The 17417-nt window shown below is 27.9% G+C and overlaps 1 protein-coding gene across 1 annotated transcript; it reads right to left on the bottom strand.

Moving 5' to 3' along the window:
* Positions 5084-5383, bottom strand: LOC109363642 (CLAVATA3/ESR (CLE)-related protein 44-like). The gene has a single exon (XM_019609896.1). The coding sequence runs from the start codon at positions 5381-5383 to the stop codon at positions 5084-5086; it is 300 nt and encodes a 99-aa protein (XP_019465441.1).

Below are 17417 nucleotides of genomic sequence, written 5' to 3' on the forward strand. Positions count from 1 at the left end.
TTTATAATGAGCACGTTCCTTTTATTCCCTTGCAATATATAGGCTTTGACCTTGGAAAGCAATGTTTGTGATACTCATTTTTTTTACTTTAGTTTTATATTTGGGTCCGTTTACGAGTTGAGTTTATAAAGGGAAAGAAGAGAAATAGAAAACTTTAGAGTCATCTTATAATGTATTTCATGGTTCATAAGCCTATATTTTTTCCAAAATTCAACTCGCAAAAACAGACTATTGATGTTTCAGCTATCTTTTTTCTTACCTTAACTCTATTGTCTTCAACTTAAATGATATAGATTATACCAGGGCTAGAGGAAAAGTGATGACCTGTTTCCTTTTCTCCATGATTCTCTTGTAATAGCAAATTAAAGAAAAAAGATACAACTATTTGACAATTGGTGGGTGATATAAATCGGATAGGATCATTTGTCTCCAATGGTGTCTTATTCTCTATCTTAAGCCAATCATATATTAATATGTGGATAAAATAAAAAATAAAAAAAATAAAATAAAATAGAACATTCTAATTGACTTAAGACATGGAGTGAAACATATGATATCCGTCCATACAAATGTTCATCCTTAGGTGAGTATTGGTTGAATAGAAGTAATCATGATACAACAAGAGAGATGATAAGTAAAAATAATTGTTATTTTTATGCTTTTAATTTACAAAAAAATATTATTATTACATCAAGATGATTAATCCACAAGGGCATGAAGGAGAATTGCGGTTTAATCATGGAGGAGAAAAGACCCATGGATCACCCTAATAATTTGTTTGTGGATTGAGTTTTGTAAGGAAAAAAAAGAAATGGAAGACTTCAAAGTTATTTCATCAGTTATTTTATGGTTTTAAAAAATTATTCATTCCTCTCGAAAACTCAACTCGAAAACAAACCATAAAAAAATTGTTCTACCTTTATAATAAGGTGGGGATATCCGAGAAATCATAAAAAGTGGCAAGCTATTTAATTAGTGAATATGAGTTGTAAGTCACATAATACCAACCCTCACAATGTTATGTAAAAGAGTGCACTAAAAAGGCTTACATCCTGTAATAAGCTATTGTAGGCTTATCTTAACGTTTGACGGAGGGTATAGTGTGCAGATGAGGTCTGTGCTACATAGACAGAATAGCAATCCTGTATAGGTGATGTAGTAGGCGGTGTCAAGAATTATCCTTATATTATCTTGTCGTTATTGTCATGTCAACAATGTGTCTTTCTTATTTGTTTGGTTGACCAGTCAAGAATTGAAGATGTTCAGAATGGGCTTACTTTACTCGATCTTTGATTGTCAACTATCATTTTTGTCGGGATGTGACATGTCTTTCTCAATTGTCTCACTTTCTCTCTTACCCCAACACCAATCTCGACCCAATGACAACCTTGACCCCATACTTAACCACACCCTTAACCAAACATCTTGCACTAAACCCACAACCAAACAATCCAATGATGGAGTTAGAGAGGAAATTACTTAGGCTAAGCTTATATTTCTCCTTTTCTCAAATAAAAATAAGGTTACATATATATAAAAAAGTTATTAGTTATTAATTAAAAGTTTCTCTTTTAACCATATTTTCTTACCTTCAATGTTAACTACTTTAGGAAGGTATGAAAAGTTTATTTGATCATGAGAGACCAAATAATCATAAATGTGGAAGACAAGATGGCTCCAAGAATTCAGGTTTATAAGCATGACATCATGCTTACCTATCTTATTAAATTGGAAAATATTTTATATACTATTCACTAAATCCATGGTGGTTGGCTCCAATGGTTATGGGACAAACTTTACTAGTATATCATGTCCCATAGTTGTCATTTAGATAAGATATTTACCTAATTAGTAATATAATAACGATTTGAAAGTGTTGAGTTTATTCAAGGGCAAAGTCTTACATTGGATATGAGGGGATGAATGAAAAAATTTATAAGTAGAAAATGCTCATAGAATTAATACCTTAAGGTTTTGGTTCCAAATACGATGTTTCGTTTGTGGCTCTCCACTCTTCCCATACCTCATAACAATGACACTTTCCGGTAGTTAGTAACTCACCGATTGCAGTCTGGTCTAAGAAGAAGTTAGCCTCACATCTTAGTTTATTAGAAATCAAATCAAAGGCCAAAATATATTCTTCCAGGAAGCAAGGAAGAAAGATATGTGAGTTCTATTGTAAGACGAATATATACAATTCATGATTTTAAATTTGCATTATTATGATTTTGGTAGTCTTTCTAGCTACATTATAATTATAATTGTGATAAATCAGCTACATTTTTTAATATATAACATCCAAAATAATTATAATCACAATGTTGGATACAATTTAAAATTAGAGCAAAATCTAACTATGATATACCCTTAATGGATGAAAAAGTTCTTCCTTCAAAAACATATAAGTATTGATCAGCATTAAACACTGCCTAAGATTTTGCTTATCTAACTTTTTCTATAATTATGCCAGAAAATGCAATAGACCCCACAATAGGGATTATGCATTAGAAAACGACACAAGTCAAAAGGTGCTTTACAAAAAGCTAATTCCAAATGCAAACAAACCCTACTTTTCTTTTCTTGAAATTAGAAAATAAATTTACTAATATAATAAATAAAAAATAACATAAAAATATAAATGTAGGCCTGCCATATACCATGTGTTTTCATACTATTCCTCTTGACATGCAATTACTACTCTATGCATTAGAGAAAAAGATGTATACACTGATACTATAAGAGTTTTTTTCATTGTCATTGCATTATCATCAATGATTTTCAATTATCATTGATTTTTTAAAATATTAATTTAAATGAACGATAGATGATGCACTGACTATGTATACATCTTTACACTGTCGACGCGTAAATTTAATACTCTATAGATTATGTATGAAATGAAACTCCTCTCCGGTACCTAAGAGAGAAGTGATATAAACAATAAAGAAAATGTCTTATGCAATTACACTTGTATCCTTAAGTTTCTTATGATAAGACAAATTTATTTTTTAAATTAAAAGAAAAAACTGCACTTCCATCCCCATTAGAATCCGACCCTTATGAATGATATTGATAATTTTGGTTCATATCATTCTTATGATGTATGATTAATCAAATTCTGGTATATGGTTGCAATTTAAAGAAATAAGGGAACTAATAATATGTTTTTATAAAATAGAAAAAAGGGGTAAAAGAAAAGTAAGAGATATGTGATGATAAATCACATGATTGGAATAGAAGATGATTCATAGAAATGATACAATTATAATTACCAAATCATGGGCTCACTCATGACTTTTGATTGGTATCAACTTTTCTTGAGAAATGTGTTTCAGAAAACAAAAGCAAAGTCCAAAGACAGATCAAATAATTTTGTTTAGCAAAACATCACAATACAAAATCGAGTATTGGACTCTCACGTATTAAAATATAAGGAGAATACGGATATTTGTAATTTATACTTTTTATTAAAAAAAATTAAATTAATAGCTACTAAAACTTCTTTTTCCGTGTGTTACTATCTTTATCGAGTACTGGACTCTGTAGTATCGGAGATGATTCATTGAAAGCAAAAGGTATCATGTCCTCTCACTGTTTTGTGTCACAGAGATCTGACACCACTCTTGGCTGTGTATGCCTCAGATTCCATTCTTATCTGTATCTTTCTTTCTTTCTTTCTTTCTTTCTTCTTCTTCAGCTTTGAAAACCAATAGAATGCAGTGAAAGCCATGCAAACCTAACACACACTACCACTGGTCCTTCTTCTTTGTTTTTTTTCAGATTCTTCTTTCATTTGTAGTGTTTCAATTTTATCAAATACTGATTTGTAGTATGAGTTTTTATGGTAAAAGAAAATCACAACTTTTTATGACAACTAAGCCATTGACACCATAGTAAAATTGAACCATTAAACTTTTTGCTCAATTCAAATGTTAGGAACTGAAAGAGGAAAATATAAATAAAAGTGAAAGTTTTTAACATATAACACAAATCCAAAATTTTGCTTAGCTTTACAAAGAAATAAATTTCCATTCTCATTGTCTAAATCACTAGTGAGCAATTAATACAACCAAATGGTACAAAAAATTCTTGATTTCTGAAACAAGTATAAAGCTGCAATTAGCATTTTTTTTATTATATTTTTTTGTTAATTCCATAAGACCATGTTTAAATAGTAGAAGAAATCCAAATAAAATGGGAAAAAAAGGATAATTCATATAAGAAAGCAATTAAGGAAAAGAAAAAGGCACAATTCCACAATATATAAAACAACCCATTTACATAATTTCTCTTTGTTCTTTTTGATACAAGTATTAGTAGAATGCCAAAAAAGTAGAAAGAAAAGAACAATTAAATATAATACATAGAAGCGCATGAATTTAAATATTTATGCCATCAATATAATACACCATATCATCACCATCTATATAAGAAAGAAATAGGTAGGTAGATACATAAATACATAAGGAAAAAAACAGTGTCTCTTGCTATACATTTCCAGCCCAAAAAAAAGAGAAAAATAAATATTTTTCTAATGATGATGACAATAACAAAGACCAACAAGCCTCTAACTAAGAATAAGCAATATAAATGATGAAGTGAAATAAGAACTATATAGGAAGATGACAATTACAATAATAACAATGTAGTTATAACTCCTTGTCATCTTACTATATGGGGATAAAGATCACTTGTACTTAACAATGTTTCATTCTCCGTCTCAGACCAATCAGATATTGTCACATAGATAAAAAGAAAACTTTTAAAAACAAAAGGTAACATTTTTATATTATTTATTAAAATCTGATTGGTTCAAGACAAAGAATGGAACACCATCCGAGATATGCGATCTATGTCCACTATATGGTTCATATATGGCATGTCTGTCAGTCGGGATCATATCTTATGTCCCAAAAAGTGTGTCACTCCATGTGCTACTTCCTCTTATTGGTCAAAAAAATATTTTATCATTAAATTTTAAACTTAAATATATACTTTCCGACCGATTAGAACAAGTGTCACATGGAATGACATACTATTTTGGTATAGCAGATGTAGACCCATGTGAGTCCTTACATACCATTTAATTTGATATAGGGTTTGGACCACTTGGAACTTCATGAGCATCAGCACCAAACTCTCTAGCAGCATCTTTAGATGAACTATGTGTGTTCTTGGATTTCTGAGGGTACAAGTTTGTGGTAGACATGGTTGATTTATCTGATGGTTTAACTGGTTCAAAGGAAGCCATAGAAGAAGGGTTTGGTTGATGAGATAAATTGACAAGGATGAGAAGAATGAAAAAAAGTGCTAGGATCTGAAGGAAAATGGGTGATTTTGAGAAAGTTTCTGAGATTGTTGATGATGTTTTAGGTAAAGCCATGCACTTTGAAAGAAAAAAACCACCCCCCAAGAGACCACAAGGGTTCAATATCCATCAACCAGCACCAAGGCTAGCTAAGAAGGGAGAGAAAAACCAAGATAGGTAGAGAGATTGAGAGAGAGAGAGAGATTGAGAGAGAGGGAAAGTAGAAGAAGCTTCAATAAAAGTGATTAGATAGGAGGTTTAGAAATTCGATGCACATTTGGCTTAGAACTAAGTCTAACATAATGTCTAAGCTTTATATGAAGGGAATAAAGTATAAGATGCACATTTGGCTTAAATTTATTCATTGTTTGATCTGTGTCTTATTTTTTCTTCTCTGTAGAGGTTTTCATTTAAAATATATTATAAAAATAAAAAATAAGATACATGTCGGACAATAAGTAGATTTAGGAAAATAAATCATCTCCTAATATGAGGAGATACTTTATTCTCTTATATGAAATGTATTGGCCATAGAAAGAGAATTTACCAAAACAAAACCATATGAGGTTTTATGAAAATGTTAGGATCTCAATATTAGTACCATAACAAACTCAATATTATACTTCAGCTCTCTGAGGTCCTTCAACCTAATAAATATGTATTTTGAATTGGATTTTCTTGATGTGTAAAGTCTATGAAATTAGTGTTTTGATTAAGAATTGTACAATTTAAATGTCTCTCTATATATTAAATTAAAATATATTACTAAATACTCATATGTAAATGTAGCCACTGAAAGATAAGTGACTATAATCAGGTCAGGGTTAATTGAGTGAAAGTCGTCATGAATGTCAACTCTCAAATGAGTGATAATTTTAGGAGTCTCACATGGGTAACATAAAAAATTATGTGTATTTAAGTCTTGAGACTTTATCATATAATATACCACTAGCCTTTTTGATTAGACTCTTCTTAGTGTGTAACTCCTAGCATAAACTAAGATTAATCAATATTGTAAGACCCAAGTCAGATATCAAACAAAGAGAGGTCATGTATAGGTTTTAAACGGTTTAACCAATTAAACCGTCCGATTGGACTAGACGATACCACATATATATGTGAGAACAATTGTATGTATTGATAGTGAATAAATTTTATACATTATTATAATATCATCTATCATTCATATTTAATCATCATTATCTTCTCAAATGAAATAATAAAAAAGAATAGTATATGATATAATTATTGTATATAACTCTTTCCACTAACAATATGTACATATTATATTACATTTAAGATATATATTATAATTATTGATGTGCATGTAGCCTTACTTTTCTTAGGCAACACGTGATAGTCCTAGAATAGTAAGCCTTAGGTTTAGTAATAGGTATAATGTGTAACATGTTTTAGTTTTTTTAGGATAATGTGTAACATCTAGATCTAATTAAAATAATAAAATGGCCAGAGTTGTTTCTTCTTCCTATTTGTCTCTTTCTTAACTCTTAAAACCTAAAAGTCTCAAATATACAATATACTTAATACTTCCTTCCATAATTTGCTCTAGCAGCAACATACATAGACAACAAGGAAGCTCACAACACGAACAAGAAGACACAAAGAAGTTAAGATTTGTGAATGAGTTTTTGAGAGTTAATGGAAGGTTTACAAATTGCAGATTTGATTTCTAGGGGAAGGTTTTTCAATTTGGTTTCTTTATTATCCCCTTTCTTAACTTTGCAAACCACCCTGTTCAACCATTCGGGTTATTCCAGTTTTAAGCAGTTCAACCTGGTTGAACTAGAATCTCAACATGGAGAAGTGATAAAATACAAGGACGACTTTTTAGAGTAACTAGAGCCATTTGACTATCCAGTCTGTGGTTGGACTAGTCGAACTGTCCGCTTCAGTCTGTGGTTGGACTAGTCGAACTGTCCGCTTCAGTCGGGTCCAAACAACACTGTGATTAACCCTAATATATGTTTAGTATAAAAAAACATAGTTTATGTTTTAAAAAAGGAAAATATAACCGTAATTTCAAAAAAAAAAAGATGATGTTTTTAAGATAATGGTTCGAACATCTTAGAATTACTCATTAACTACTGGTCTAGTACAATTGATAGATAATAAATATGTTTTTTTAAACATGATAATAGCGGATATTGATTCGTATATATAGGGAAAAGCTTCGATTTGTTAAAAATATTATACTTACTTTATATTGGAATTCTGATAATACTTAAAGAAAGAATGAATGAATTTCACTGATTGAATTTGTATAGGAACCATGACTTTTATAAAAATTAGTGTGTTGACAGATTCACACTCTGATTTTTCTATTATAAAATATTTAATTTTTATATATTTAATTTTAGAAAATTATATACATTTATTTTATATTAATTATACATAACATTATGACTTTTGTGATAAAAAATATTATGATTATTTTTTGAATTCAATTATTACAAATTATAAAACTATTTGCAACTTGTATGTTACAAATGTGAATATAAAAACATTGGATATAATAAGGAAACTTATTTACAACTTGTATGTTATTAAGATAAACATAAAAAATATTTGATATAATAAAGGGTAAAATTTGAATATAGAAATTACATTTGTTCAATTATATATTTGCTCATTAATCATGTTTTGATTTTATATATTACTAGTGTGTACAGGCACTTCGTGCCTGCCGAACAATATTGCGTGGTATTATATATTTCATTTTTTATGATTATAATATATTTGTTCAGTGTATTTTATATTATAATTTTTGTGTGTTTATGATAAAGTATAGTTTAAGGTGAGAGATGTGGTTAATTAATATGTTAGTGATGATTAATTAGGATTATATGGTTTTTTTTTGTAAAAATTAAATAATGTGAAGGGCAAAATAGGAAGTAAAAATTACACCATGGTGAAAGTTACACCATGTTTTACCTTTATATATAGTATAGATAAGAATAAATTTAGCCTAACAAATTTAAAATAAAATATTAAAATCTAACTAACTAACTAGAAAATGAAAGTGGATAATAGAAGATTAGAATGCACTACACATATTTTTAACACTTTATCATCTCTACCTGCAAAAAAAAAAATACAGTCTTCAACTATAGAAGGATGTTCGCAACACTTGTCATTAATTCAATAATTTGGCTCTCAAAATAATATGTGGATAATTTGAACACATTCAAACTATAACTATATCACCCATATATCATACTTTGTCTCATTTTTTATCCTAAGTATAGTGATTGAGCAAAAAATTAAACATTATTGAGTTTTCAATTAACTTTATTTGGATGTGTGTAGTTTATTTACAAAGAGTGGAACAAATCACATTTTCCCATTTAAACTTCTTCATTTCTCTGATTCATTCATGATGTGTGTAGTTTTTTTATTGAAAAATGGTATGTTCTCTCAAATCATATTTTAAATCTTATTTTGCACAAAAAAATATATATCAATTAAAAAATTAAACAGTCATTTTTTCTTCTATTTTTGCTTTATTAATTTTTCTATTTTTATTTCAACGTCATTTACATAGGATGTGGTTTGGGACAATATTCTTTTTTATTTACAAGCATTCCTTCTTCTGGCACCATATATATCACCTAGAAATTCCCTTTCATATTGTAATGTGATAGTTCTTATGTAAAGCGCGGCTCCCCTTATCTCAATGTACTATTTTTCCTTAGAAAACAAAAAATCACCAACAATAATTTTTGATTTAGAAAGGAATTCATAAAAGGACAATGAAGTCATAATCTTGCAAATTAAAATAATAGTGAACCATTTTATAAAGGTACCATTATGTAAATGATATATTATACTTTTAAAGAATATTAAAAGGTAAAGTCATAGGCAGAAGGTGGAAAGAAGAAGAAGATGGTGGTAAAGGAGATTTGGTGGGTTTTTCTTGTTTTGGTGGTTGCTCAAGAAATCTTTCTTTGACTTCGAGAGCCCTAAAAATTAGAAAAATATCCATTATGTTCCTTCAATGTCTTAACCTTTTTCCCATGCAAACTAAGGTTTCAAAACTCCCTTTTTAGGCGCGTGAATTTTAGAGTCCAAAGATATGGTATATAATTAGAGTTTTACATGTGCCTAGTTATATCGACAAAATGTTGTCTAATGGTATAAGGTCAAAGATTCAATTTTTGGAATGACATTTATTATAAGGATAACTGTTCATCCTGAAAGATTAATTTTTTACTCATAGGCTGGATACGCTTAATTGTATCAAAAAATTGTTGAGTTATGTATCAATTTGTGATAGAAATCAGAATACATCTTTCAACTCCATTACTTTTTTTTATAAATAAGAAAAAAGGGTTTCATATTTCGGTTTATTTTTCATAAATTAGAAAAAGGAAAAGGAAACTTGTAAATACTTTAGACTAGAGATGGTTTGAAAATATTTAGTTTGGTTAGAAATAAAGAAGTATTCCTAGAAAACGAATAGTAATTTTCTTTATGATTAAGACTCGAATAAAATATATCTTCCACACTCAAATTCTATCACTCAAGTTCTTTTTGTTTCTTTTCATGTGAAAAAGGAAAGGTGGGAGATCAATATTCCATTATGTAATTTTCAAAAGGTTCGAATATCGATTCTATTATGTGATCACATAATCTTATAATAATGCCTAGGTATCCAAAAATAGGTTTTGTTTAATAAATCACCGTGTATTTAAGAATCAAGAAAAGGATAGGGGCAAAGGATTTCAAGATATTCTTTTTGCATTGTGCTCCTTTTGGATTTAGTGAAAATATAAAATTTATAAGGGATCTTTTAATAAATAATGAATGAGTCCAAATGGGATCATAGGTATAATATACTAATTGAGGTGACCCAATCACAAAATGCCACATAAGGTCCTATACAAAAACTTCAACAGTAATTTTACATGCATTTGCTTTAACACCTTTTGTTATACCTCAGATTACATTTCACCTCATATAAGTCATATTTTTTGGATTCTACACAATAAAAATATATATATCATTATACAATTTGTCTAAAACTCTCTACGTACATATACTAAATATTATCTCTTATCACATGTTTGTGAATTCTCTAGAAAATTGACATACACTTCAACAATAACTATCTCATTTAAAATTTTAACAACTTTCAGTTTCGAGCTACTAAGTTGCTGACGATAATTTGTTTTATGAATTGTCAGTTAAATCTTCAGTTGGCTGTATTGTTAGATATTTTCCGATGATTAGTGAAATATCAATCATATGATCTTAAATCTCACGATTCTCACACATAATATAAAATAAGAATATAAAGTCATACATGAATCCATGTTCTCAGATCTACTCTTTTAATATACCTTTTGAGAGAGTTTTGGTATGATATAATGGTCTTCCTCAACCAAATCCTGAATTCCTTTTGGGACTTTCGTTTTCTATCTGATGGGGAGATGTGAAAACTATTTATGATTTGGTGTCTTGTGGACCATAATTGTTCCTTATGTGTTAACTTATAGGGTTCTCATTATCCCCTATAGGTCAACGTTTGAGTATCCATTCATTAAGTCCATATATGTTATCAGTTTCAGAAATCTTATAAGTTGTCATTAATTAAATCACTTATTTTATACCCCAAAATAAATATCCAATATAATAATATTAAATATGTGATATCCACCTTAATTAGAAATTATGAATTTCTAATCATGCACATGGTATCAATTTACCTTTACATAACATACATGTCAGTTAATATTTATTGTCAAGTATGATTCCATATTGAAAATATGAATGGAAAGCCATTTATGTAATGACTTAAGTAATTCTCCTTCAAGGAACTAGCTTATTAGATGGAAGAAGTCCTATTATTGTAACATCGATAGTATCTCAACCTATCTACTACTAAGTCACCCCATCTTTATGCCTGCAAAACTTAATGACGCATTAAGTATAAAAGTCTCACATCGGATAAGAATGAGACAAGAGTCAAGAATCATTTATAATGACTTGTGAGAGAGTTAGTTTTTGGAATGAATTAAGTTTAATTATTTTAATATGATATCAAAGTCTATTCAATATTCGCCACACACAGATACTAATGTAAATTATTTACATTGACTTGGGAAATTCTCCTCCTAATGCTGCCATCTCATATTTATGTGCACTATACTAATTCACACCAAGCTTTTACTCTAGTATAAATTGTGACACACATCTAAAACCCAAGCAAATTAGATGCAAGGTGCAAACGCTTAGAAGGAGAGTGGGTGTGGAAGCATGTAGTTTTGTATTATTTGGAAATAAGAGTTGGAAAAGGCACACGGAAAGTAAAGCACACATCCTCTCAATAATAATATAATGAGTATAATATCCAGAGAATGTTATGTAAAAATTTATACACAATTATTATATTATTCACTGTTCATTTGGATTACTCTTTTGAACAAAATCAATGATGATTAAATATAAATGGTGGATAATGTAGTGACAATATATAGAATTCATATAGTATTAGTATATACATTTTTTCTTATATATATATATATATATATATATATTATAATATGTGTGCATATGCAATAGTTGTTTTTTGATATAAGAGTGAAAGAAGCCAAAGAAGGTAGAGACATATATGTCTCCCATGAAGGGGGTGCATGGGTCCCCATACATAACCTATCATTGTTACAAGATATATGGAAAGATATAGTATGTGAAGGTTTGTTTTGTGATTTCACAATCCACCCACCACTTTTAATTTAATCACACATTCATCATCTTTATATGATTGGTTTGTTGTGTTGCTTTTAGACTTTAGCCTCTTTGCCACTACATTTACTAGATGCATGGTAATGGAATGAAAGAGAAAAGTGAAATGTGTATATATATATGAGGATTTTTTTACACCTAAATTAAATTATACTAGTTATACTTAATCGTATTTATTTATTTTCTTAAATCCATCGGCCCAAAGGGGTGAGTTAAATAGCTGACAAAGACAAAAATAAGATTTTTAGATGACTTTTAAGTTTTACACATTTAATCCGTTAGATTTAATATATATATATATATATATATATATATATATATATTTATAACCCAACAAATAATATGAATATGAGTTTTATTTTATCATATTATTATTATAAACATTTTATGAAAGTTTTGTTGATAATTAAATTGAAATTGGCAGTAATGAACCAACTTTTAATAAATGAAAATGTTTATCAACTTAAATTCAAATTGGTAGTAACTAAATTCAGGTAAACATTTTATCTGATGTGTCTGTTTTAAGAGTGTGGGATATAATGTAATTGGCTAGGAAATTAAAATGAAAATGGCTACAATTCTAACTACTCACATAATAAATCACTAGAGTAATGTTCCAGTGGACCACATAGGCCAAAAGATTAAAGATTCGAATCTTGTCGAGAAGTCACACACCCTCCCTAAAAGAGATTAGTTCTTTAATGATGAGATATTTTTTTTGTTATACAAAAAAATCAACTTTTAGGCTTTGCTTGGGAGTGTGGTTTTGGAGGGGAATGGAATGGATGACTTTGAAAAGTCTTCCCTTTTTTGGGAGTTGGATGAAGGAGATGAAGGTTTTGGAGGATTTCTCAAACCCTCCAAAACTCTCAATGTGTCTAAAGTTCCCCCAATTTCGGATTTTTTGGAGATAAAATGTCGAAATACCTAAATATTTTTAGTAATATTGTATAATTATATATTATTATTCATTTCTCATTGTTAATTACATTTTTAAAGGAAGAATAAAAATATTTTTATATTATCATTAGTTTACCCTCTACCATCTAAATTTCATACTCCACCAAACAAGGGAGAAGATTGTCTTCCTTTTCTATTTAGTTCTTCCCCTTTCCCAACTCTTTGATTCCTCTCATTCCCTTTTCTTCATAATCCTCAAAACAAAGCCTAATGGGAGAGGAGTGTATATTTCATGGTGTTTGGACTTAGGGCTCATAGACTCTAATAAAAAATATTAAGGTCTATTAAAATTGAAATATTTCCACCAAGAAGGTCCATAGATGACTAAGTTTCTAAACTCATGTTTTTGCAATGTGTATGGAAATACTTTATTGATAAAGGTAAAACTATTGCAATAATCTGTAAGTCACAAAAGAAATTGTTATTAAGTTGTTAATCATGGACACACTTATTAAACATAAAAATAAAACAAAAAAAGTTTCTTACGTAATACTCCCTTTATACTTTGGTTGTTTAAGATTAATTTACACATATTAATAAATTATTGAGTACCATCTTATTTTGACTAAAACACTCATATCTATTACCTCATAGATGGAATAATAAATGAAATTAGTTAATAAAAATAATGATACGTATAATTATTTAATGGTGATAAAATTGAGAAAAAGTTGAATAAACCTTAAAATTATAAAACATCAATAGTTTTGAACAAAACCTAAAACAACTACAGCTATGGAATAGAGGTGATACAAATGTAATATACTTGGTGAGAGCAATGTTAACAACTGCCATAAAAATTTAAAATAAAGAAAAAATATCTTTAAAATTGACGTGCTGGACTTGGTTTTCCAAATTTGAATTATCTTTATATATTAAGTAATTTCAAATAATGGGCACCTAAGAGAGAAAAAGATTGACGCATCAAAGTAGAGAAAATGAATAGGTAAATAATAAGTTCAAACAGTCCACTACATATTGGGGAAGATATTAATATTTCTTTCCTCAATGTAATACTCTAACTAATTATATAAACTTGATTATATCTTTAATTTTTCGATAAAAAATAACTATTAAAACAAAATAATATGTGTTTTTATTATGGTGTTTGATAAGAATTTATCTTATTCATATGTATCCATAAGTACAATAAGAAAATTAAAACTATATAGTTCTCAGTAAAATAATGATTTATTAGCTGGTTAGATTTATATATATTTAAATATTGAAATGGAAGAAACAATGTTCAATTGTAGTTGTTTGTCTTCACATCAAAAGAGTAAAGTATCAACTCTATATCTATAATCCCAACTAGTTTTTATTATAGGACTTCAATAAATTCAATATTTGTTATGTTTTGTCTACCCACTTTAAGAGAGTGAAGTAAAACTTTATTGTATATTATTGCATCTCAAACCTAAAGGTATAAATTTCTATTATAAATTTTAACAAGAGTTCTACATTTATTATTATGTGTCTGCATGTTTCAAGCAATTGAAGTAGTAGCTCTATGTCTATGACCACATTTGAGCTTAAAGCAATATGTTTTTATTATGACATTTAAATGAATTTAATATTTATTATAATTTTCCTACCTACTTCAAGAGAGTGAAATATGAGTTCTATATTTGCTATCATATTTTAACTTAAATAGATAGATTATCTTATTTTAGTTCTTAGCACCTTTGTCATTATATTTATTTATTTAATAAAATACACTTAAAAGTAATTATTCAAGTATTAAAACATTTTTAGTTATATTAAATAATTTATTTTATAATAAGAGAAAATACTACATTGGTCGTGAATTGACTTTTAATTTCGTAAATAGCAAAGACATTACTAATAACTATATATGTTTCTCAAGTTGAAGTAGAAAGTAAGATTCGACAAAGTTCATTATTTGATTATCACAATAATTTATTTAAAATAATATATATTTAATTTTTTTAGTAATATTTAATTATTATTAGTTTTAAATTGATTATTTATTTAATTTTTTTAAATATTTTTATTAGTACATATTACTAATATTATTATTATAAAAAAATAAGAAAATAAATAAATAATGAGAGATAAAAGAACGTGTAGGAAACAAACCTCCACGTGGAGAGGTGAAGAAATGAGGCATGGAGATGTGCCATAATGTACATGGATAATGGAAATTGTAGGTTCATTGGATGATGGAATACAAATTATCTATCCAAAAATAACTCTATTCCTTTATTCACAATTAATCAAATACTACTATGTATAATGTTATTAACTTAAAAATTATTTAATATTTATTTAATACATATTTATCAAAATTCTTTTAGTGATAATGGTTGGCATAAGAAAATGATATAGAAAATCTCAATTGAAGATGATGATGCAATGAATAACCATTGATTGGCCATGCAAATTTTTTAGAGAGAAATTGGTTGACATAGTACTTGATGGTTCTGATTTTGTGTGTTTGTTATTGTTTTTTCATTGAGCCTTCCACAATTGATTTTATTATCAAAATACATTAATTTTTAATGCAATAGCAAAATCTAATAACAATTATGCATGTTTATTTTTCATTCAGTGTTATTTTGATTTAGTTTTAAATCATACGAAAATAAGTTTCTTTTAAACGAGAAAGTGATAACAAAAGATAATTAATAAAAATTAATGTATTCAGTCTTAAAAACATTAACTATTCTTATTGTCTGGTAAAAACTTTAACTCAACAAATCAAAATTTACTTTATTGGCCATTATATTAATTTCCATATGCAATTGTAAAATCATGTTATGTTTTTTCCTTCCATTATTTTGATTTCGTTTCAGATCATATGAAAATAAAATTTTTACTTTAAAACTAAATATCTATTTTACTATATAAGAAAAAAATGTCATCCCGTACACGTGTCAAAGCCTCACACATAATTTTCTTTCTCTAAACTTTTTACATCAACAAAAGGCAAACCACAACTTGTGTAATTGTGTTATTAGACAAGTGTAAATCTCACCACACCCCATCTATTTAAATCTTCCCTCTAAATGGTTCATTCTCTAACCTTCACACATATATATATCTCCATATTTTTTACGAGTGTAGCATTTATGCATTGTTAGAATAAAATTTTATATAAAGTCAATATATCATTTATTATATCAATTTTTTGAAGAATCAATGATAATAAAACATGAATAATAGATGATACAATAATATTTTATACATTTTTTATGCCATCAATACATATATTTTTCTCTTTTTATATTGTATTCTTAATAGTTTAAAAACTAAAAAATTATTGAGTCATTTGTTTGTCAATGAAAAGTACACATCACATTAATTTCTATTTTGAAAAATCACATAGTGTCACATTTCTCGTTCTTTATTTTCAATAGAAAATGAGAAATTGTCATTTATTTTCCGTATGTGTTTGAATATGTTTCGAATATATAAATACACGAATAACATGTATGATCTTAACAATGTGAATGTCTGAGTAATATGTGTATTTTTAACCATGTGAATCCACAAGTAACATGTGTTCTTAACAATGCAAATGTATAGATAAGCTGTATGTTTTTAATTATGTGAATACACAGATAACATATGTGTATTCTCAACAATACAAATATAAGGGTAATATTTTTTTAACCATACGAATGCATATGTAACATATGTATTCGTAACAACGCAAATGTACGGCTAACATGTACGTTTTTAACCATGTGAACGCACTGGTAACGTGTATGTTCTTAACAATATAAATGTATGAGTAACATACATGTTTTTAACCATGCGAATACACGAATAATATGTGTGTTCTTAACCATGAAAATGCATAGATAATTTGTATTGTTAACCGTGTAACAAAAAATACTGCCTCATACGAATGAACGATAACTTGCTAGTTCCTAATAAACTATAGTATATCTAGTCTTGAAAACACTAATTATTTATGCTATCCAATAGAAACATTCATACCATTCACAAATCAAAATTTAATAGTCAATATGGTTCCTCATTTTTTTAATTTGTTTATTTTTTTCTATTTTTTATATGGATTGAACAAAATTAGATATTCATACCAATTATTTATTTAAAAAGGTGGAAAGATGTCTTTTTAGGTTATTTTGTGTGTTTAAGTTAAAGGAAACAAGTTTTCCTAGCCTTGAGAAATAAGGGGAGTTACAATTCCCAAATGGTTTTTTTCTTATTATACAATTACATATCCTTTGAGCTTTGCCAACCAAACTCTAACCAGACACCTGTTACATTTATACGTTTTTTTATGAAGGGAAAAATTATATCTATAAATTTACAACTTAAGAATTTTTTATATTATTTGTACATTATTCATGGTGTATATGTTAATCAGAAAAATATGCCAGTACTAACAGTG

This window comes from Lupinus angustifolius, chromosome LG13 (genome assembly GCF_001865875.1).
Source record: "Lupinus angustifolius cultivar Tanjil chromosome LG13, LupAngTanjil_v1.0, whole genome shotgun sequence".
NCBI classification, from domain to species: Eukaryota; Viridiplantae; Streptophyta; class Magnoliopsida; order Fabales; family Fabaceae; genus Lupinus; species Lupinus angustifolius.